At 38.7% G+C, this 23513-nt stretch overlaps 2 protein-coding genes across 3 annotated transcripts in view; one reads left to right on the forward strand and one right to left on the reverse strand.

Moving 5' to 3' along the window:
* Positions 1-327: 327 nt before the first annotated feature.
* Positions 328-4734, reverse strand: HINT1 (histidine triad nucleotide binding protein 1). Its single transcript, XM_032837667.1, has 3 exons — positions 4519-4734; positions 2361-2465; positions 328-653 (listed from the first exon to the last, which is right to left on the reverse strand). Exons 1-3 carry the CDS (start codon positions 4627-4629, stop codon positions 489-491), a joined length of 381 nt encoding a protein of 126 aa, XP_032693558.1. The 5' UTR covers positions 4630-4734; the 3' UTR covers positions 328-488.
* A 4383-nt stretch (positions 4735-9117) lies between these two features.
* The window catches only part of LYRM7 (LYR motif containing 7), a 32339-nt gene continuing 17943 nt past the window's right edge, over positions 9118-23513 (forward strand). The window contains exons 1-4 of one of the 2 annotated variants that reach the window (XM_032837661.1): positions 9118-9162; positions 17085-17157; positions 18582-18652; positions 23126-23207. In XM_032837661.1, coding sequence (XP_032693552.1) covers positions 9145-9162; positions 17085-17157; positions 18582-18652; positions 23126-23207 — 244 coding nt within the window. In that variant the 5' untranslated portion in view covers positions 9118-9144. The remainder of the gene's footprint in view (positions 9163-17084; positions 17158-18581; positions 18653-23125; positions 23208-23513) is intronic. The other variant, XM_032837662.1, reaches the window with a different exon arrangement.

The raw sequence follows: 23513 nt of genomic DNA on the forward strand, positions 1-23513 counted from the left end.
GACAAAAACTATTCCTTTTGGACCCGAACCTGTCACTTTCTGGATCAATCACATCATATATTCCTTTGTTCTTAAAAAATGAGAGATTTAGATTAGAAAATCTTCTCCCGGACTAATATTTTACCCTAAAATGGTATTTCAAAGCTAAATTTGTGAAATCTTGTAATTTGTATTCAGAAACCAGTAACATGATTATAACGATGTACATATGTTTAGCCCTCCTTGAGGAGAAAAACCAAAACCTCCCAAATTATGAACTCTACCTTCATACATTCCAACAAATATATATGTATATTTTTTAAATAAATCAAATACAGGAGTCAAAGAGGCTGTAAACCATGCAACATTGTCTTTTATTATGTATGGCTTTTGAAAATTATTTCCTCAATCTCTCCATACATAGGCAAAAGGAAGTATATTGTTTAACCTACAGAACTGGGAAATATTGACCACTGCCTAGAGGAGGGAAAATCATCCCTAAAACAAGCTTAACCAGGAGGCCAATTCATCTGCCGACCTCCAAGAACATGGAGATGAACATGATAGACAGACTGTCCCCCATCTGAACCTTCATTCACCACCATTCGATAACCCTTCTTTAGGCCCAAATCAGCAGCACATTTCTTGCCAACAATCATTAAATGTCCAAGAAGCTGGAAAAGAAAAAAAGTTTCTTAAGCACAGGCAGTTTACAAATTCTTGCCATTAAATAACATACTACCAAGTTGAAATATTAAAAGGCCATCAAGTTGAAACATATCCCTCTGGGCAAATATTTGGAAACTCTTAATACTATTACAACACAATTTATAATTAAAAAACCATTAAGATTAGGTATTTACTCATTACTAATTCCAATAAACAAATCAGACATAAATCTCAATTAAAACAATTTAAAATCATTTTCCAAGTGGGTATTTAAATGCTCTTAATAGGGCGCCTGGGTAGCTCAGTCATTAAGCATCTGCCTTTGGCTCAGGTCATGATCCAGGGTCCAGGGATGGAGCCCCGCATCGGGCTCCCTGCTCTGCGGGAAGCCTGCTTCTCCCTCTCCCACTTCCCCTGCTTGTGTTCCTTCTCTCACTATGTATCTCTCTGTTAAATAAAGAAATAAAATCTTTAAAAAAAAAAAAAAAAAAAAGGAATCCCAGGACTGAATCTGCCCCTCCCCACTCTCGTGCTCTCTCGCTCTCTCATTCTCAATTAATAAATAAAATCTTAAAAAAAAAAAAGATTTAAATGTTATTAATAAAGCAAGATGTATCTTGCTTTCTTGTACTAGAAAAGTACATCAATCAGGATAAGTTTGGTTAAGCTGGGGTAACAAACCACCCTAAAATACTGGTTTATAACAAAGATACACTTCTTGTGCTTACTACATGCTCATCACAAGTTGATTAGGCTCTAAATTCTTCATCTTTTTCACTTTGAAACCCAGGCTGATGGAGTAGTTTGTGTATGACCAGAGTGGCAGTGGAAAGAGAGAACTTGACAAACCAGTTGCTCATCTCTTATAGTTTTTATACAAGATGTATCACTCCTGCTTGCACTTCCTGGCCAAATCAAGTCACATGACCAGGCCTGACATCAATAAGGCAGGAAGTGTTAAAATACCCCTAAAGAAGAGGAGCCAGTATTTATAAACAATTATACCACAAGGAGTATTAGGAAAATATTTAACTGAGGCCTAGACATCTGGCAAAACCAAGTAGTGATTTTTCTTTTCTCTAATGGCATTAATAGAAAAAAACTGATAGAAAACAACAGGGCCCCTGGGTGGCTCAGTTAAGTGACTGCCTTCCGCTCAGGTCATGATCCCAGACTCCTGGGAATGAGCCACACATTAGGCTCCCTGCTCTGCAGGAAAGCCTGCTTCTCCCTCTCCCTCTGCCTGCCACTCCCCCTGCTTGTTCTTTCTCCCTCTGTCAAATAATTTTTTTTTTTTAATGTAAAAAACAAAAACAAAAACAAAACAAACAAAAACACATCATCCCCTGTATGATGTACTGTTTCTTTACTGAGGAAAAATTAGTCTCACCAACTACTGCTTGTTAGGAACCATTTTAAGAATTGGTGATGATGGATGTTCACTTGACTATGGTGATCATCTCATAATATACATATATCAAACCATTATGCTGTACACCTAAAGCTAACATGTTATGTGCCGACTATATCTCAATTTGAAAAACTCAAACTCTTTCTACATTGCACTGACTCCCAAAGGATTGTCTGGTTTTTTCCCTCAATAATTCCCTCAGGTAAATGAAAATATGACCTCACTTTCTGCTCAAAATTTAGTCTCCCAAATTTAAAAAAAAAAAGGCAGGAAAATAAATTGTGTTGGTAAATTTACTTACACTTTCATCATCATCTTCTGCTACAGAAATCTGGGATATATGTTTCTTGGGTATCACCAGAAAATGAGTTGGTGCTTGAGGGGAAATGTCATGGAAAGCAAGACACTAGAGAAAAGGGGAGGAAAAAATCTGTTTTAGTGTATCATCTTATAGGCTAAATTTATTCTTTCACACTAGCCCCACGGGAGGCACTGTAGTAGATGCTAGGAAACCAGAAGTGTACACAATACATGTGATCCCACGGCTATTTTCATGGAATTTAGTCTAATGGGAAGGCTGACCTTAAACAAATAAAGGTATAATTAAGGTAAGATCTTACCTACATGTTACAAAGGAAAAGTAAAGAGTGAAATAAATGGTTTTCAAAGAAAAAAAAACAACAATTTTGACTGGGGGATCACAGACAAACCACTCTGAAGTACGGACATTTAAGTGAAATAGAAATTAAGCATGCTAATCCTTGTCTACCTTTTCAATTTGATCTCATACAACTCTTCCTGATCAAATCACAGTGTCTTTCATCTCTCTCCAAACTCCCAGGCTTTTTTCAAAGGCCCTTCCCTCTACTGCAATGGTCCTCTCTCCCCTCAACCCCAACTTCTGTCTAACTTAACCTGACATCGATTCCTCAGCAACCAGCATATATAAGATTTCTGAAAGAAATCAGATTTCTCTCTCCACCTTCCCTACGTTAGGAGTGCTGATTGTGCAGTTTCCTCGGTTTTTTCCTTTACTGCAGTAATCAGCTTTGTAATTATGTATTTGTCTGATATTTTGACTAATACCTATTTCTTCCCATCTTACTCAACTGTTTGCCTGTCTTCTTTTGTAGAAATGAAGATAAGAAGCATTTAGACAAATTACATACCACATGAATATATTTTTATCTCTTGTTCTCTACTGAAGGTGGAGGCTGCTTATATAGGACCTTCCCTGCTAAACGGTCTCAAGACAAATTCTATTTAGTATTCCACACAAAATGTTGTATCACTTAGATTGCTTCATGCAGTCATACTCTTGGGTCTTAGGTGGTTCAAACATCAGAATTTCAATTGTCATTTATAAAAATCAAGTGAAAATACTTAAAAATACGCACTTTCTAGAACAAAAGAACTTCTCTGCTAGTAACAAAGCCATCAAAATTCACCTAAAGGAATCTAATTAAATCTCAGATAACATTTTGAATCTAAGAATGCTATTAGTAGAGTAAAAACAATGTTTCCCTTATATTTCATATTTCTTAAATTTATTTAACAGTTCATTTGTCTAAATCGCCCAACCTCCTGCCCATCTTTATCTGAGGTCCAAACCCATAAATACAACTCGCTCAGTAAGTATTTTACACAAGATGTCACATCTCCTTGGCCCTCCTAGAACAGAATTTCACCTACAAGGAAGTCAACAAAAACGTGCTTAGTCCCTTGGCCTAAAACTGCTTCCTGCCAAATACGAAAGCAAACTTTGCTACCGGGCGGGGCCCAGAGAAAGCAAATTTCAAAAGGTGATCCACCCCCTCCGCCAGAGTCCGCGGCCGGAAAAGGAGGGGGTGTGGGGTGGGGCTGACTAGCAGGCCCGGGCGGAGGCGGACCTTTGGCCCAGCGCGTCCGCACGCCCCCCCACCCCCGTCACCTCCAAAGCTGCGGGCCCCCGTCCGTCTCACACAAAGTGGAGCGGACTGGCGTCCGGGAAAGCCCTGGCGGGTAGGCTGTGCGCGGGAGATCGCGGAGATTGGGCCCCAGTCAGGGCGCGATCGGATTTCTCCCTGTCAGGCAGAGCGGTGGCGAGATTGTAAGATTCCTGACACGGGCGAGGTCCGAGTCAGACGCGGAGCCGGGGGGCGCCCACGCCGAGCAGCCAGCGCGTCCCCCACACGCGCCTGGACCCCGCAGTGTTGGCCCCGCAGGCGCCCGGCGGCCTGACCCGCGCCCCGGGCTGATAACGCGTAACCGGAGCGCCGGCACGCGCCGGCAGGCGGCCTCGGAACGGCCGCGGCCCTGCCCGCTGGCTGGGGGCCCGCGGCAGAGGCCCCGCGGGGCAGCCGAGTCCCTTCCCTTCGCGTCGCCGACCGATCCTTTCCCTTTCGGCCGCGGGAAAGCCGCGTGTTCAAGGGAGACTGCCTTTGCCTCAGCCCTCCAGGGAGGCCACGTCCCGTGTCTACCTGGTCATCCTCAAAAATGATTTTGGCTGGGATTTCCTTGCGAATGATCTTCCCGAAGATTGTGTCGCCACCAGGCCGCGCGGCCTGAGCCTTGGCGATCTCATCTGCCATCTCGGCCTCCCTCCCGCGCTGCCGCCCCGGGCAGAAGCTCGAGAGGAGGGAGGAGCCGGGACAGCGGGCAGAGGGCGGGCGTGCACAGCCAAGCCTGCGCGGGGACCGCTGCTCGGGCGTCCGGGCTGGCCTTGCGCGTGCGCACTGGCTATCTGCGCTCATAGCGGAGAGCGCGCGCGGGAGCTTCCAAGAACCGCTGAGGAGACCGGGTGGAAGAGAGGTTCCTGATTGAGACTCTACTGAGCAACGCCGAGGTCTTTTTTTTTTTTTTTTCCCTCTTTCTTTCTTTAGTGTGTCTTGGGGAGTGGAGTTACTGTATACGTCCTTCTTCACTTGCTTTATGGACCTTGTGGGAATAATTAGATACTGTAACTGAAAAGATTTGATAATCCGGGCAGTGCTGGTCGTGTTTGCTGTCTGAGACACCCTAACAATTTCTCAGCTGCAAAAGGTCTTGATTACAGTATGTAAGCCCTCCTTGTACCAGGGTTTTTCACCCTCTAGCAGTGGTTCTCACTGCACATTAAAATCACTTGGGGAACTTTTGAAAAATCCTCTTGAACCTGGCCAAACTCTTGATCCATTAAATCAGACTCCAGGGTAGGGACCCAGGCAATCTGACTTTGTAAATCTCCCTCCACTGGGCAACTAAGACTTCTTCTCGGAAGTAATCAGCATAATGTAACATGTCCCACCTTAAAGGAAGAACACCTTCCTTGACATACCCCTTCATATCTTTGCTGCTTTTTAAAACTTTTATTTATTCTGTGTCTACTTTCTCATCTTTTTTTAACTCATTTCCCTCTTGTCAATGTTGTTAAGGACCTCCACTTACAAAATTCTGTGAACATTTCCATTTATCTTAGTAGACCTCTTGGCATTATTTCCTATTGTTGATCATTTCCTTCTTTCTTTCTTTTTTCTTTTCTTTTTTTCTTGAAGATTTTATTTATTTGACAGAGAGAGACACAGTAAGAGAGGGAACACAGGCAGGGGGAGTGGGAGAGGGAGAATCAGGCTTCCCGCCGGGCAGGGAGCCCGATGCGGGGCTAGAATCCAGGTCCCTGGGATCATGATATGAGCCACTCAGGCGGCCCCATTTCCTCTTTTCAGTAATAGTTTTCGCTCTCGTGGTCTTGTCTCCTATACCGCTTTGAATGCTATTTCTCCTTCACAGTAAGCGTCCAGTTCCAGACTTCTCAATGGGTTCCATTCTTGGCCTTCTTCTCTAGCTAACATTTAATTTCCACATGTTAACTCTAGCTCCAGGACTATCCTATATGAGAATGTTTACTAGTTTGTCTTGTCCTGTCCTCTGCCAATGAAAATTATTGATAGTGGATCCCTTGAGTCTCAAAAGTGACTCGTTTGCTACTCTTGCTGTCAAAGACATTACTAGGACAATTGGCAAAATCTAAATAATGCCTATCAATTAGATAGTAGCTTTGAAACTTGTGTTAATTTTCTCAGATAACCACAGCAAAATTATCAAAATTAGTTTATCTGGGGTGGGGTCTTATAATTTAGGTTTCTAACAGGTTTCCAAGTGATGCATTTGCTGGTTGCCCTGGAATCGTACTTTGAGGCCCACTGATGTAAGACTCTTTTTTTTTTTTTTTTAAGAATTTAAAAAACCGAAGTATTTAGGAGTATGGGAGTGAGTATCATGTCAGCATCTCATTTTCAAACAGTAAAGAAATACAAAGAAAAAGTTCATGTATAGAGAGATGGAAAAGGATAAAGTAATTGTGGTCAACTCTTAACATTTGGGGAATCCTAGTGCTGCAGCATTCTACATCTACCATAATACCATTCACCAAGTTGCACAAGTCAAAAGCCATGAAATCATCCTAACTCTTCTCTCTTATTCTTGGCAATACAGATCATGAATCCAATCATTTTTTCACCTCTTCTACTACACCACCCTAATCCAAGCCACTGTCATATTTTGCCTGGAGTACTTTGAAAGCCTCCTAGTTAAGTTCTGCTTCCATTGTAGTCAACTTGCCATTCAGCACACAAAGTGATTTTTACAAAATATAAATTATGATCTCACTCTACTGCTGGTAAGACATTTCATCACAAAATTAATCCTTACCTTGGACTCTAGGGTTTTTCATGATCAGGCCCATGGCTGCTTCTCCTACTGCATTTCCTTTCATTTCAACCTTATTGACCAGCTTCAACTAAACTGGATATGGTAGGCAGAAGATGCCCATGTCCTAATCTCTGGAGCCTATGATTATGTTACTTTACATGGTAAAAGGGATTTCCAGATGTCATTAAATTAAGGATCTTCTGATGGGTGAGATTCCTGGATTGTCCAGATAGGGCAAATATAGTCATGGAGGCCTTATAAGTGAAAGAGGGACGCAGAAGAAGGAGGAGATATGATGATGGAAGGAGAGGTAACAGTCAAAGATTGAAGATCCTCTACTGTTGGCTTTTAAGATGGAAGGGACCACAAACAGGTAATGTTCTGGAAGTCAGAAGTCTGAATTTCAGTGGGCTGAAATCATGTGTTAATAGGGCTGCATTCCTTCTAGAGGCTCTAGGGAAGAACATTTCCCTTGACTTACCTTCTAGAAGCTACCTGCATTTCTTGGGTTGAGGCCCCTTCCTCTATCTTCAGAACAAGCAGCAGGGCATCTTCAAACCTCTCCCTGACTCTGCTTCCTTCTTCCACTTATATGGATCCTTGTGATTACATTGGACCCACCAGACAATCCATCTCAAAATTTTCCCATCTCAAAAGCCTTAATTTAATCACATCTGCAAAGTCCTTTTTGTCGTATAAGGTAACATATTCAAAAATTCCTAGGATTTAAACAGGGACATCTTTGGAGGCCTTTATTCTGCCTACTTATAGCTCCATGAACTTATTTGAGGAATAAATTGGAATTCTTGTTTAGTTCTGATCTGACACTTTTGAGATGTTAACAAACCAGGACATATTCCTAGAATAACCAAAATTACTACCTCATTTATGGAACAGCTGAAAGAACCATACAGATTTATCTAAAAGAAGAGAAGCTCCAGTATTGAACTGATTTTGGCCCTGTGAGAACTTTATTTTCAAGTATTGGCAGATACAGGGTTTTGGTTAACTGAATACAGGACCCTAGTTAGCCTGAAATTATAACAATATCAGGAAATTGGGCAATGATTCTAAGCTGGAAATGAAAATAAGTATGTTTTGGATGATTAAAAAATTAGAGGGCACTATCATGCAATGTCACAAGATCATCTATTGTTTCCTATATAAAAGACAGTACCGAGTATGTTTGGTTTAACTGCTTGGTTATGTTAAACATTCATCTGCAAATCTAATGAGTTATAATTTAAGAAGGTAACTATTATCTTGCTAGTCTGATGACTTGCAATATTTTTTAAAATGACATAAATCACAGAGGAGGAAAAAACTCTTTAACATCTTTTGCTTCAAATCGTTCATTCCTACTAAAAAGAAATTTTACCTGAAAATTAACCTGAAAGGCTGTGACATAGGGAAGGCAAACAACGATTATGCGATGAGGGAAATGTTGAGATTTTTCTTGAAGTTTACAAGGTCCTAAATTAAAATGTACTTAAATAACATTTCTGTCTGCTTGACCAGCAAAACCAAAGAGTAGGGTAAGGTGAGTGAGCAGGATGTGCAGAGGGTAAGACTAGGTCGGGCATAGCGATTTGTATCCCAGACCTTTATTTACCAGCAGAATGTTTTTTTGTTTTGTTTTAAGAATTATTTATTTTAGAGAAAATGTGCAGGGGAGCACCTGAGCAAGGGGAGGGGCAGAGGGAGAGGGATGAAAAAAAATACTCAGCTGAGGGTGGGGCCGAAGGGAGGGGAGAGGTTCAATCTCACTACCCAGAGATCAAGACCTAAGCTGAAATCAAGGGTTGTCAGTGTAACAGACTGAGTCACCAGGCACCCCCTCTAGCCTGTGGTCTTGAGCAAAGTAACTCTGCCTCGCCTTTTCTGGGAATTGAGAGAATGTACAAATAGCGCTTTGGGAAGCCAGAATTCCTATCAACAGCAGCTATATTTGTTAGGACTTGGCTCTTACGCACTTTCACAAGGAGACAGTCGCGATTGGGAATCATTAACATAAAGGTTCTTTATTACATAACCCCAACGTCCAAGCAAGAAGTAATAGAGAACATCGAAGCCATCCAAAAAATAACCCATCCTCCGCCACCTCACTCAGAAGAGACCGGAAGTGACTTTGCCCCCAACTAACATGGCGTCCAGGTAATTTCCGTTCTCCTCCTCTCTGGTATTTGGGCTCAGCAGCTTCTCCCGGTCGTAACCCGGCTGCAGCCATTTAGCAATCTTGTCTCCAGTGTCTCACTGTGGAAGGCGGGGCTACAAAGAGGAATCTGAGCGGTGATTGGTTGCGTCACATTAGGAACGTGACTTTGGGGAGTTGGATAGTCCACGCGGGCAGTGATTGGCTGCCGAGAGGCGGGGGCGACTCGATCGCTGGAGCTGTGTGCGGCACGGTGAGGAGAGACATGGGTCAGGCGACCAAGGTGACAGGGCCCAGGGAGGGTTTGGGTTTGTTGCCTACGGGGAGGGAAAACGAGCGGCCTTTTGCAGGTTGTCTGGAATTTCAGTATAGGTGTGGGTTCAGAAACCTTCAGGAGCTAGTGAACTTTGCCCCTGAGGAGCCCAGTGACCACCTGCGAAGGACTGTGGAGGATTTGTGCTGGTGCGAGGAGGGAGGGTCGCACGTGTTTCCCCACTCCTCTCATGGGGTACCAAAGTGTTTGTTCGTACTTCATGCAAGTTTCTGCCCCCGTTTCATCCCCATACCGAATGTTTGAGGGACCTTTTTCACATCGTTGAGAGGTAGACGAGACGCCAAAGGCAGCTCTGACTGGAACCATCTACTGAGTGAAAGATCCGACGAGGTGGAGTTTAGTCAGGTAACCGGAAGGTACCCCCAAAGTATGGCAGCCGAAGAAACTGAATCGTGGCGGAATCCCTTGCCAAAAATCAACACCAACGGAGACAGAGCAGAGACCCATGAGACCTGAGTGCTCGGAATAAGCTTGGGAGGTGATGGTCCCGCCGGGTGCTTCCCTGAGGAACTGGTGTCTGATTGATTTCTTGTCAAACTGATGCACGTTCCTGGCTGGCGCACACTTCTTAGGGGCTAGCCATCCCTAGTTTCTGTCACTGGCTGCAGTATAAGCATGGAAGCGGGGAAACGGCCTGTTACAGTAGAGTGAGGAAAAGCAGTGTTTGTGATTGGTCAGTAATAAGGCACCACCAAGTGGTGCCTCCTGTACGACTGACTTTGGTGTTCTCAGTACATTTTAGTATATGTCACAGCATCAGTAGAAACAATTGTAAAGAGTTATTCAGCTAATTTGTTGAGTGTCTATAATAGCTATCAGTAGTACCTTACAGCCAACATTTAGCCTGAACTGTCTGGGCATAGTGGATGCAACGATAAGCAGACCACCTTTGACGTCATAAAGAAATTTAGCAGGGAGGGGATTTTGAATTGAAAATACAGTGTATTTTGTGAGCTTATAGCTGGGATTTGGAGGGATGCAAAATAATAATAATAATAATAATAATAATATCTTGGGATGTGTGGGTCGCTGAGTCAGTTGAGCATCCTGCTTTTATCTCAGCTTAGGCCTTGATGTCAGTATCTCAAGTTGGAGCCCTGTGGTTGGGCTCCACACTGGGCATGAAGCCTATTTAAAAAAAAAAAAAAAAAAAGTCTTTCATAGAATGGAAAGTTAAGACCTGAAGTTTGATTAGAAATTAGCTAGAAGAGGGTGCCTGGATGGCTCAGTTGGTTAAGCCGCTGCCATCTGCTCAGGTCATGATCCCAGGGTCCTGGATTCGAGTGCTACATCGAAGTCCCCTGGCTCTGCAGGGAGCCTGCTTCTTCTCCCTCTCTCTGCCACTCCCACTGCTTGTGCATGCCTGCGCTCTCTCTGAAATAAATAAATAAAATGTCTTAAAAAGAAAAAATAAACTAGCTAGAAGAAGAGAGGAAAAGAATATTTCAGAAAGAGGAAAAAGTATATGGGAAGTTCTTGAAGTGGGATGTTGCTTGGAAAACTAGAATTCAAAAGTAATTAAATAAGATTTATTCCAGAAACACTTTTGGGGAGCCCTACTATGTATAGAAGATACTTATGGTAAGTGTAAAGGACACATAGCCTTTGAGGAGGTATGGGACCACAGCAAATATGTATTTGATTCACATACTATGCAGTAAGTGCCCAATGCTGTGGATGTACTCAGGAAGGGCATGTAACCCAGACTTAGAAGAGATAGAAAAGTAATAACTATCTAAAGTGAAACCTAGTTCAGAAATTTTCCCATACACCCCTAATATTAACCCATTATGTAAGAAAATTGAGTCAAAAAGCCTGAGTAACTTGTCTGTGCTTACAATGAGTGGCAGTGTCCTGTTCCAACTGATCTGTAGAGAATCCGCTTTCCAAATGCATTACCTAAATTATCCAATTAGTGTAAGTAAATGAGGAAGAGAAGATAATCTGTGACCTTACTTTCTGCATTTAATAAAAATTTATTAACTCCAAGGTGATTTTAGCTCTTATAGCTCCAAGACAGTATTGATGACATTTTCTTTTTCTTATACCAGTTCTCTTGTTTTAAGTTTTTATTTAAATGCCAGTTAACCTATAGTGTAATATTAGTTTCAGGTGTATACTATAGTGATTCAACACTTCCATACAACACCTGCAATCCTTAATCCCTATCACCTATTTAATTTATCCCCACTCTGGTAACCATTAGTTTGTTCCTTATAGTTGAAGAGTCTCTTTCTTAGTTTGCTTCTCCCTTTTTTTCCCCCCTTTCCTAATTTTTTTGCTTCTTAAATCCCACATATGAGTGAAATCATATGGTATTTGTCTTTCTCTGTTTTATTTTGCTTAGCATAATACTTTCTGGCTCCATCCACATCATTGCAAATGGCAAGATTTCATTCTTTTTATGGCTGAGCAATACTCCCTTGTATATTTATGTCACTTCTTTATCCATTCATCAGTCAATGGACATTTGAGCTGTTTCCATAATTTTGCTATTGTAAATAATTTTGCTGTAAACATCAGGATGCATATAACCCTTTGAATTAATATTTTTGTATTCTGTGGGTAAATACCTAGTATTGCAGTTTCTGGATCATAGGATAATTCTATTTTTAACTTTTTGAGGAACCTCCACTGTTTTCCAGAGTGGCTGTACCACTTTGCATTCCCACCATCAGTGCAAGAGGGTTCCTCTTCCACATCCTCACCAATATCTGTTATTTCTTGTGTTTTTGAGTTTAGCCATTCTGATAGGTATGAGGTGGTATCTCTTGTAGTTTTGATTTGCATTTCTCTGATGAGTAATGTTGAGCGTCTTTTCATGTGTTTGTTGCCTATCTGTATATCTTCTTTGGAAAGACGTCTATTCATGTCGTCTACCCTTTTTTTAACTGGATTATTCATTTTATGGGTGTTGAGTTTTATAAGTTCTTCGTATATTTTGAGTACTACACCTTTATCAGATATGTCATTTGCAAATATCTTCTTCCATCTCTGTAGGCTGCCTTTTAAGTTTTGTTGATTGTTTCCTTTGCTGTGCAAAAGCTTTTGTGATGTACTCCCAATTGTTTAATTATACTTTTGTTTCCCTTGACTCAGGAGACATATCTAGAAGTTGCTACAGCTAATGTAAAAGAGGTGACTGCCTGTGTTCTCTTCTAGGATTTTCATGGTATCGTGTTTCATATTAAGGTCCTTAATCCATTTTGAATTTATTTTTGTGTACACTAGTTCTTAAATTAGGGATGCTGGCTGTTTTGTTAATGAAATTACTTTTTTCCCTGGAGAAACATGTTAAATGATTAGATTTACTTAACTTTCCACTTTGCTTTTAATCCCATGTAACTTGTCTTCTACCACTCTTGTAATATTAATATGATATTCTATTACCTTTGAAGTCCATATTTCTACAATCTTTTCAAGGCAGTCTCAAAATTCTTTCAGTCTCTACACATTTCAGTTCCAAAGCCACTTCCATATTTTTGGGTACTCATTATAGCAGTATGCCACTTCCCAATACTAACATATATACTAGTTTCCTATGGCTGTTCTAACAATGTACCACAAACTAGGTGGCTTAAAGCAAAAGAAAGATATTGTCTCCACAATTCTGGAGCTAGAAGTCTGAAATGAAGGTGCCAGCAGGGCCAGGCTTCCTCTGAAACTGGGTAGAATCTTTACTTCTATTTGATGTATTGATGCTAGCTATCAATCCTTGATATTCTTTGGCTTGTTGGCTTACTCTTGGATCACTCTGATCTCTGCCTCCATCTTCACATGGCATTCTGTGTGTCTCTGTTCACATGGCATTTCCTCCTCCTTTTAAGGATACCAGTCATTGTAATAGAGCCCACTTTAATGACCTCATCTTAACTTAATTCATCTGCAAAGACCCTATTTCCAAATAAAGTCGCATTTTACAAGTACTAGGAATTAAGACTTAAGTGTGTCCTTTGGAGGAACACAATTCAAGCTATAACAGTATGGATCTACCACATTTTATTTTTGCGTTTATGAATTGATAGAGGTTTGAGTCGTTTCTCCTTTTTGACTGTTGTGAATAGTGCTGTTATGATCGTTTATGTCCAAGTTTTTGTGTAAATCTGTTTTCATTTCTGTCGGCTATGTATCTAAGTGTCAAATTGCTAGATCAGGTGATACCATTATGTTTAACTTTTTGAGCAACTGGCAAACTGTTTTCCAAACAAGTTACAACATTTTACATTCCCACCAGTAATGTATAAGAGTTTCAGTTTCCCCCACGTTCTTGCCAATACTCCTTACTGATTTTCTTTTTCGTTACAGCCATTCTGCTTGGCTTAAGTACTTCACTGATATTTAGATTTCTATTTCCCAGATGCCAAATCATATTGAGCGTCTTTTTATGGCCTTGATGACCATTTGTCTATCTTTAGAGAAATGTCTATTGAAATCCTTTTTCTATGTTTTTATTGTAAAGTTGTAAAAGTTCTTTAAATGTTCCAGATAACAGCCCCTTACCACATAATATGGTTTGGAAATATTTTCTTCTGGTTAGGGCTTGTCTTTTTTCTGATGATGTCTTTTCCCTTTCTCTTTCTAAAGCAATTTTTTTTTTTTTTTTTTTAGTTTTCATGAAGCTGATAAATGTGTAAGGTTTAAAATATCGAAGTGTTATAAACAGAAACCAATAGGTGTGTACTTCCTTCTACATACTCCCAATTCTGCTCCCCAGGGATAAGTGCTTTTAATCATTTTAGCTATTCTTATATTTACCTCCCTGTTTCTAAAGAATATATTTAAACTGCTATTCATTTTTTTTTCTCTTGAGAGATACTGTTTACTGACTTTTAAAAATACAAGTTGATGACTAAGCTCCCCATTTATAACTTAGTCCTCTCATTTACAAATTTTGGTGAATTAGTTTTCATTTTTTTTAAGTTACTGCGACTGTATAAAATTGTCCACAGCGGAGTCTTCTAATATATGATTACATTGCTTTTCTTTTCTAATTGTGTTTTTCTTGAAATTAATAACAGTGTTTTTATCATTGGTTAGTTTCCTACTTACCTGTTCCCAAAATCAGTTATCAGTTTGATTTTTTCCTGAGAACATTTTTTCTGGAGTAGTTCAAACTTCTGCTGTAGTCTAGACTAGTTGCTTTGTGGGCCGGCCACACAGATGCTGACCTGTATTTGTCCTTCACCTTCTTTGTGTTGGTTCACCCTTCTCACTGGTTCCCATGTTTTTCTTTTATAGTTCATCCCCTTGTTGTGGAGCACACTCTTTTATAGCTTTACAAGGAAGGATATGGCAGATAAGATACGTTGTATTTTCAAAATATCTCTTTGCCTTTGCAGTTAAATGATAATCTGGCTATGTATGGTATTCTTTTTTTTTTTTTTTAAAGATTTTATTTATTTATTTGACAGAGATCACAGGTAGACAGAGAGGCAGGCAGAGAGAGAGAGGAGGAAGAAGGCTCCCCATTGAGCAGAGCCCCATGCAGGGCTCAAATCCCAGGACCCCGGGATCACGACCTGAGCCGAAGCAGAGGCTTTAACTCACTGAGCCACCCAGGTGCCCCTATGTATGGTATTCTAAGCTGGACTTTTATTTTTTATTTTTTTGGGGGGGGGCAGCAAAGTTCATTAAGTGATAGTAAAGTGATAGTACAAAGCTCCTAAAGAGGGAGGGGACCGAAGAGAATTGCTCTGGACATTTTTTTTTTAAACCTTGAAAATCTTACACCGTTGTCTTCTCACAGTAATACTGTTTAGAAGTCAGGTGTCATTCTGATTTTCTGTCCTTTTTATGTGAACTGTTTATCTTTGAAATTTTTTTTATTAGCATTGTTCTGAACCTATATCATGATGTACTATGGTATGGGTTTTGTGTTGAGCACTTGGAGCTTTTTCAGTCAAGTAACTGATTAACCTTACTTGGTGACATTTTCTTAATTTTTCCCCTTTTTAATTTATTTTGTCTGTTTTCTCTGCCCTTTTTTTAAAGATTTATTTGATTGAGAGAGAGCGATGGAGAGAGGTTGAGAGAGAATTTTAAGCAGACTCCACACCAAGTGCAGAGGCTGATGCAGGGCTCCGTCCCAGGGCCCTGAGATCATGACCTGAGCCAAAATTAATAGTCAGACACTTAACCAACTAAGGGACCCAGGTGCCCCTCTGTTCTTTCTTGTTGGAAATCCTGGGTTTTTTGTTTTTGATTTTGTTTTTTAAAGATTATATTTATTTATTTGACAGACAGAGAACACAAGTAGGCAGAGGGGCAAGCAGAGAGGGAGGAGGAAGCAGGCTCCCTGCTGAGGAGAGAGCCTGATGTGGGGGCTCAATCCCGGAACCCTGAGATCATGACCCGAGCCGAAGGCAGAGGCTTTAACCCACTGAGCCACCCAGGCACCCCTGGAAATCCTGTTAATGTAATCGTTGGTTCACTTAGAGTACTCCCTTAATTGTGTTTTCTCTCCTCAATTTCTGAGTTTTTATTTTACTCCTCTGTTTTTCTACCCTTAATATTTGCTATCACTCATTTGTTACCTGAGCACCTTCGGCGTTTTCTGAATGTTCCTTTTTTAATTTACTGTGACTTCTTTTTGTTGTTATTCCATCTTTGCAGTCACTTAAGTTTCTGAAGAAGTTCATTGTGGTTGTTGGTTTTTGTTTTGTTGTATTTTTGTGTTTTTTGCTTCATGTTTCCTGTTTCTGCTTTGGTGTCTGCGTTTGATGTTACAGGTTTTCTAATATATGTAAATACCTAAAACAATGCTTAGCACACAGAGTATACTTAGTAAATAAATATTAGATATTTTATCTAGTGAATGAATTGGAGGGAATAGTGGTAGAGTGTCTAAGTAATCTAAGCAAGAGATGGGAGGGTCTGAACTTAAATAATTTTCAGGAATGAGAATATCAAAACATTAGAGAGACATTCCTAAAATTTTCACATGAAGAATAATATAGATTAAAAGAATTGCCTAGAGATTTCCAGCTTGAGAAACTCAGTGTCTTCTGTTTCTGAAATTGAAAAGACAGGAGAAAGAACAATATTGGGTGATCAATACTGAGTACGTTTTTAAACTTGAGAAGTGTGAGGTAGGCTTGGCCTCACACTAAGGCCTCTACACAATCTGTCTTCTACCAAAATGTCAGGCTCTTCTCTCTCTTTTTTTAACATAGTCTTAGAATATTCATAAGTCTCAGCATTCCATTTCTCTTTGGGAAATCACAATTATACTTTCCTAAATTATCTGAAACATCTTCCTTCTGGGCTCTCTTAAGATGTAGTAAGTCCATGAGTTTGTATAAACGTGTATAAAACTTTAAAAGCAGTTGAAGGTCTCAAATATGGTAAGAAAAGTGAGAACAAATACATACCAGACTAATAAAGTTACTCTAGCAGACTGGTTTTGGCAGGGGGATTATGAACTTTTTAACCATACTTGGTTTTTTCCCAAAGAACTTGGTATTTTTAGGGCACCTGGGTGGCTCAGTGGGTTGGGCCTCTACCTTCAGCTTGGGTCGTGATCTCAGGGTCCTGGGATTGAGCCCCACATCAGGCTCTCTGCTTGGCAGGGAGCCTGCTTCCTTCTCTCTCTCTCTGCCTGCCTCTCTGCCTACTTGTGATCTCTATCAAATAAATAAATAAAATCTTCAACAAAAAAAAAAAAAAAAAGAACTTGGTATTTTTGTAAATGTAATTATTTTTTAATTTAAAGATAAATTAAGAAGGGAAAGTTATTTTGGCAAACCCTGGTTTTCACCAGCTATTTTGAAAAATAAAGTAACAAGCGGTAAAATACTTTGTAATCCTTTTTAATTATATAAAATGTAAATTTTTTTTTTGAGGTCTGAATTCTATTTTTTTTTTTTTTACAGGTTTTACAGCTCTTTAAAACATTACACAGGACCAGACAACGGGTTTTTAAAAATGATACCAGAGCATTAGAAGGTAGGTTTATTTTACCACTTTGGAGTAAATCAATTCTTCACATATCCAAGAGAACTGGTATAGTCAAGACCCAGCTTGGAGAGTGATCTTTGTATCTCTCCCCTAATGTTGTTATGTTTTATGAACATTAGTTTATATTACATTACTTTGAGGAGTATCTACTTAAATATTTTTAATATCTAGTGTTTATAAAGAACCAGAAAAGATCAAAAATTCAGCACACCCCATTGCTTATCAAGCCATTAAACTTATTTCTATTATATAATCACATTTTCACACTCCCTAGGAACAGATACTTCCATATTTTTAATTCCTTGTGCCATTCTAGAAGTGATACCAGCTGTGAAAGAGAATCTGTCCCAAATGTTTTACAAATTGAGTGTTTCACTGTTTTAAGTGGCTTTAATCATATCTAGAAGTCAGAGTTCTGAAGCTTAGGTTAGGTATCTGTTAGGTATATCTGTTTTCATATATTACTAAAACTCTTTAAGAGGGCACCTAGGTAGTATCCCCACTGTCCCTAGGAATTCAAGTTTTTGTAATTTACCAAGAATAATTTCTTGAATATTAAAGTACATACTTCATATTGTATATGCTTTACCAAATTCATATAATTCTTCATATATCCCTGTGGGGTGGTTACTGTTACAATTTATTTTTTCCAATGAGAAAACTGACAAAATGTGAAAGGATTTCACCCATATCATAGTAGTGAGAGGTAGAGCTGGGATTTAGCCTAAGCAGTTTGGCTCTACATCCCAAATCTTCAGCATCTTATGTTGAAATATATAAAGTATAGAAGGAGGGTTTTCGGGCTGTTCTCCATCAACAGCACTTTAAGTGTTATTAAGTGACATAAGAACAGCTAACATTGTGTAGTTACTAAGCACTTTACATGGGTTGTTCCTTTACATGCTCAAAAACAATGTCAGATTAGACTAAAATTATGTTATAATGATGACAAAGTGCCAGCCAAACCATTTTTATGTATATTTTGGTCCTTTGTCTTTAGTGTGTGTGTGTGTGTGTGTGTGTGTTTGTGGTTTAACATGTTTGTATGTATTGAGTTTTGCTATCTTAAAGCATTTTAAATTTTCAGATTCATAGAAAAAAATATTAAATGGGATTCACTAGAATCTGATAGCTAGAGATATGCAAATGAATTGGAGATATAGAGCAAGAAATGAAAGTATTAATATATTAGAGTGTATTAGGTTTAATTAAAAATTTACCAGCCTGTCAAAAGGTTTCCAGGACAGTTTAAAAAAAAAAAAAGTCTTATTTTTATAATTAGTTTCACATGAGGCAAAACTATTTTGACTACTAGAGAAGTAGTCATTCATAATGAATAACATATAAATTCTTGGGGCAGGAATTATAAATTAGAAGAGAAATATTTATATATATTTTTTTTCTTTCTCTAGCAGCCAGAATAAAGATAAATGAAGAATTCAAAAGTAATAAAAGTGAAACTTCTCCCAAGAAAATAGAAGAGGTATAGTAATTGAGTCTTTCAATTATGATAAAGACCTTATACATTTTCTTAGAGAATGATGAAAATAGAGGGGGTATATGAAATAAAAATTATTACTTGATAGTTGAAGGCATCACAATTATAGGTAACCTTCACTTGTTTGGTATGGGCTCACCTCTTCAAGGTCATCCTCTAAGACAGCAAGTTGTTGGTGTATAGAACATGGATGTAGCTATGGTCAAAGCAAGAACAGTTGAACCAACCCAGAAATCCACAGAAATTTTATCTTTACATAAGGCAAATGAGTAAACCTAAGGAGAATGAGTATTAGAACTACAGAAGGAATTTCTGTTCATTTAGCTCAAGTAGACTAGCTTTTTTTTTTTAATTCCTAACTCAGCAGTGAAAGTTAATCAGCCACAATTTGTGAACTATTCTTGCTTCGCCTTTTGGTCACTTGCTCTAGTTGAAGGCAGTCAGTCTACTGACACTGATCTGTGAGCTTCTTAATACTCCCAGTACATGTTCATTTAAAAAAATGCACAATTCCTTTTTTGTATAAAATCATACTGCATATACATACATATTGTCTCTATTTTGAGCCTCCTAAGTGTTTCTGTATCTAACTTCATATGAATGTAGGGAAAGGACCCTTAGGAGGAAAACAAAAAATGGAAAATTATTTGCAGGGGCAGTTATAATTCCAAGAATTGGTTTGATAAGGAGAAAGCTACAAATTAGAGAAAATCTTCAATGTTTAATAAAATTTCTACATGATAAATTTTTTTTATAAAAATACATTTATTTTGGAGCGCCTGGGTGACTCAGTGGGTTAAGCCTCTGCTTCCGGCTCAGGTCATGATCTTGGAGTTCTGGGATCAAGCCCCACATCAAGCTCCCTGCTCAATGGAGAGCCTGCTTCCCCCTCTCACTCTGCCTGCTGCTCTGCCTACTTGTGATCTCTCTGTCAAAAAAATAAATAAAATATTTTTTAAAAATACATTTATTTTTAGTAGAGAAAAATGCTGTTTTTAGAATAGTAAATATCTGTAATAATCAAGTTAATTAGTTAAAATGAGATAGCCTAAATGTTTTTATTCCTGTGATATAAAGAAGAAAGGAAAAGATTTCATTTAACAATCTGGTAGGGCAAATAGGGACCATGTAGTTTTTATTCATGGCAGAAGTTAAGATGACATCATAATCGAGTCATAACTTGAAGAGAAGTTATAAGATGTATACAAAAGTTTGCGTTATTTGCTGTTCAGTAGGCTGATTAATAACAATATGGTAATTATTTTTAAATTTAGAAATCATAAAATTTTTTAAATTGGCATGTCTTTATATCAACTGGGAAATGAACTACAATCTTCTAAATTCCTTTTACTTGTAAAGCACTAATTTAACATAAAGCAGTCTAGAAATGACATATTTGTTATATGCAAATGTATATTTTGTATAATTCTGCATAGATTAAATATTTAGTAGTTTTTAGTTAATTCCATCGTTAGATATTGTAAGGTTCATGAAGTCTTGGCACCAAAAAGAATCTTAGGCATCTTTTTTTTTCTCCTTCAAGATTTTTTTATTTATTTGACAGACAGAGATCACAAGTAGGCAGAGAGGTAGAGAGAGAAGGGGAAGCAGGCTCCCTGCTGAGCAGAGAGCCTGATGCGGGGCTCGATCCCATGACCCAAGCTGAAGGCAGAGGCTTTAACCCACTGAGCCACCCAGGCGCCCCAGGTATCTTTTATACCAGCAGTTCTCAAACTGTTTAGTCTCAAGACCGTTTGCCTTCTTAAAAGTTGAGGACCCCAAAAAGTGCATTTCATGTGGTGTGTCTTTAAATATTTTCCTTAGTAGGAATTGAAATTAAGAGATTTTTGAAATATGTATTTTTTGTCTAAAAATAATAAGCTCATTACATGGTAACAAATACACTGTTTATGGAAAATAACTATTTTCAGGACATTTAGTAAGAAGAGTGAGCGCTGTTTTATCATTTTGCAAATCTCTTTAAAGTCTGGCTTAATAGAAAGCAGTTCAATTCTCCTATCTGCTTCCTCATTCAATCTGGTGCAGTGTATTTTAGGTTAAAATATATGAAGAAAATTCAGCCTCGCACAGATAAGTAGTTGGAAAAGAGTAGGAGTATATAATAGTCTTTTCAAATAAGTTGTGAATATGGGGCACCTGGGTGGCTCAGTGGTTTAGCCTCTACCTTCGGCTCGGGTCATGATCCCAGAGTCCAGGGATCGAGCCCACATCGGGCTCTCTGCTCGGCAGGGAGCCTGCTTCCTCCTCTCTCTGCCTGCCTCTCTGCCTACTTGTGATTTCTATCTGTCAAATAAATAAATAAAATCTTTAAAAAAAAAAGTTGTGAATATTCTTTTATACTACACCTCAACGAATAGTAAACTTCCTTAAAGGTTAGTTGCATTGTGGAACTCTGTTATCTGTTAGACCAGTGGGTGGAAAGGGATAGATAGGTAAGTAAGGAGATAGATAGATTTTTTGGTGTGGGGGGGGGGGGCGCTCCAGGATTCATACAGACCACCTCCTGCTCATCCTTTCTGATTTCCCCTTATCCCTTATTACTCATCAAGGCTTGTTTCCTGCCTTAGACCTATGAGTCTAAGGTTTAAGTACTTCCAGTGGATGAGGGGACCCATTTTTATTCTTTCTTTCTCCTGCTAAATCCCTTCTCAGATCTGTTAGGAGTTGAGACTTTGCTCTTCCACGCCTTCTCTATGTCTATTAATGGCAGCTCTCATCTTTTATTGCTCAGACCAAAAAACTTGGTGCTCTCTTTCTTGATTGCTGTCTTTCTCTCACACTTATATCCAACCTGTCAACCAATTTTTTTGACTTCAGAATATATCTGGAATTCAACCACTGCTCATCCTCCCCATCATTACTTCCTATTTCAAGCCACCATCATCTTTCACTTGATTGCTACAACAGCCTCCTAGTGGGTCTCACTGCTTCCTCCCTAACCTCCCTACAGTCTATTTTCAATACCTTTAAAGGCAGATTGAGCCTTTTATTTATTTTTTTTTCAAGATTTTATTTATTTGCCAGACAGAGATCACAAGTAGCAGAGAGGCAGGCAGAGAGAAAGAGGAGGAAGCAGGCCCCCCACTGAACAGGGAACTCAGTGCAGGGCTCGATCCCAGAACCCTGGGATCATGACCTGAGTCGAAGGCAGAGGCTTTAACCCACTGGCGCCCCAGATTGAAACTTTTAAATAAAAAGACATATCCCATCCCTCCTGTATTCACAAACCCCATAGCTTCTTATCCCAAAGCAAAATCTAAAGTCTTTACCGTGAACTATAAGACTGTATAATCTGACATCTGTCGACTTCCCACTCAGGTCCCTCTGTCCCTCTTAATTCTTACATTCTGAGTGCATTGAGGGCATTTGCATTTACCAAGAATTTTCCTGTCTCAGGGCGTTTATGCTTGCTTATTTCTAGGATATTATTCTCCTGCAGGCCCTTAAGCCTTCATTTAGTAGACCAATAGGTTTAATCTGCCTTTCTCTTTGAATGGATCTTTTACCATGCATGATTTTGTAACATCTTGCACTGTTGATTTGGGAAATAGAAGTTCACCAAGTAATGCATATCTTCTAAATGTTAATGTAATTCAGTATGTAATATTTTAAAATTATATTTATTAATATTAATATCTAATCAGAAAAATCCATAAGCATTGAAAAACTGTCAAGCTTATGATGGCAGATACAGTTTCCCTAGAATTCTATTTTTTTCTTGAAAACGTGAGTTTTACCATTGTCAGCAAATATAGTTAGTCGTTTTCTTGAAGTAACAGAGTCAACTTGTTCATTTTCAAGAAAATGTTTACCAAATACCCAAGTATGAATGATCATAGTTTGTCTACTGTTCATTCATATAAAAGAGTATTCCATGGAGAAAGCTTTACTTCTCACAACTCTGTGCAGAAAGCTTTAGTATTATGAAAATCATTTTGACTTCATGGTATCTAAAAGGATCTCAAGGTCCTTCAGGAGTCCACTGCTTTGAGAATCTTTGTTCTAGTCCACTTTATTTTGCATATGATAAATTCTGAAACTTAAAGAGAGTAGGTTTTTAACCCAAGGCCTTATATTTAATGATAGAGCTATTCCAACTCCTAGTTCAGTATTATTTCTAGTGTTTAGAACATCCAACTCTATAAAAGAAAGATTCAACCCTCTCCCAAAGAAAACAACATTTTAAACATATAAAATATATATTCCAACAAAAAATATTCTGAATCTCTTTTGGAACAAAATATGGAACAGATGGATAAAAGTTAAAAGTACACATATGTCTGAGTTTTCTGTATGCTTGGAATGGTTACAAAAAGTTAAAGGCAGTATAACCCAAAAAGAAATAACTATAAACTTACAGTTTTCAAAAAACAGTACATTCATAAGGACCATTGAAAAAATACCCAAAGGATTTATTCTGTTTGGTTTTCTTAACAGCTAATAAAAATGGGTTCCGATGTTGAATTGTTGCTCAGAACATCTGTTATACAAGCTATTCACACAGACCACAATACACTGAGTAAGTAAAATTAAAAAAAAAAAAATTCTGACTTCATTGTATTTTAAAATACTGAGCAATTGCAACACTTTTAATGTTGATTAGTAAAACAGCTTGATTTTGCCAGTGTATATCTTGTATACATTTGTAAGGCTACCATTTTAAATGGCAGGTTATAAAACTTTGCTGTACTGTATATTTTTTTTCTTTTTTAAATTTATGTTTTCTTTTTAATCTTAACTAGTGGTTACATTACAGACTAGTTAGAAAGACAGTATGACTAGCTTTTCATCATATTTATTTGGGGTTCTTTCGTGTTATCATTTA

The sequence above is a fragment of the Lontra canadensis genome, unplaced genomic scaffold (assembly GCF_010015895.1).
Source record: "Lontra canadensis isolate GAN:19392208 unplaced genomic scaffold, GSC_riverotter_1.0 scaffold99, whole genome shotgun sequence".
Lineage (NCBI taxonomy): Eukaryota > Metazoa > Chordata > Mammalia > Carnivora > Mustelidae > Lontra > Lontra canadensis.

What these genes read in the sequence shown, in the direction of transcription:
- HINT1 (XM_032837667.1), bottom strand. Translation starts at nt 4,629, where the DNA reads ATGGCAGATGAGATCGCCAAGGCTCAGGCCGCGCGGCCTGGTGGCGAC. An exon ending in TCATTTTTGAGGATGACCAG is followed by an intron (nt 2,466 to 4,518) that starts GTAGACACGGGA and finishes CCTTTTCTCTAG; the next exon opens with TGTCTTGCTTTCCATGACAT. An exon ending in CAGAAGATGATGATGAAAGT is followed by an intron (nt 654 to 2,360) that starts GTAAGTAAATTT and finishes TTTCTTTTCCAG; the next exon opens with CTTCTTGGACATTTAATGAT.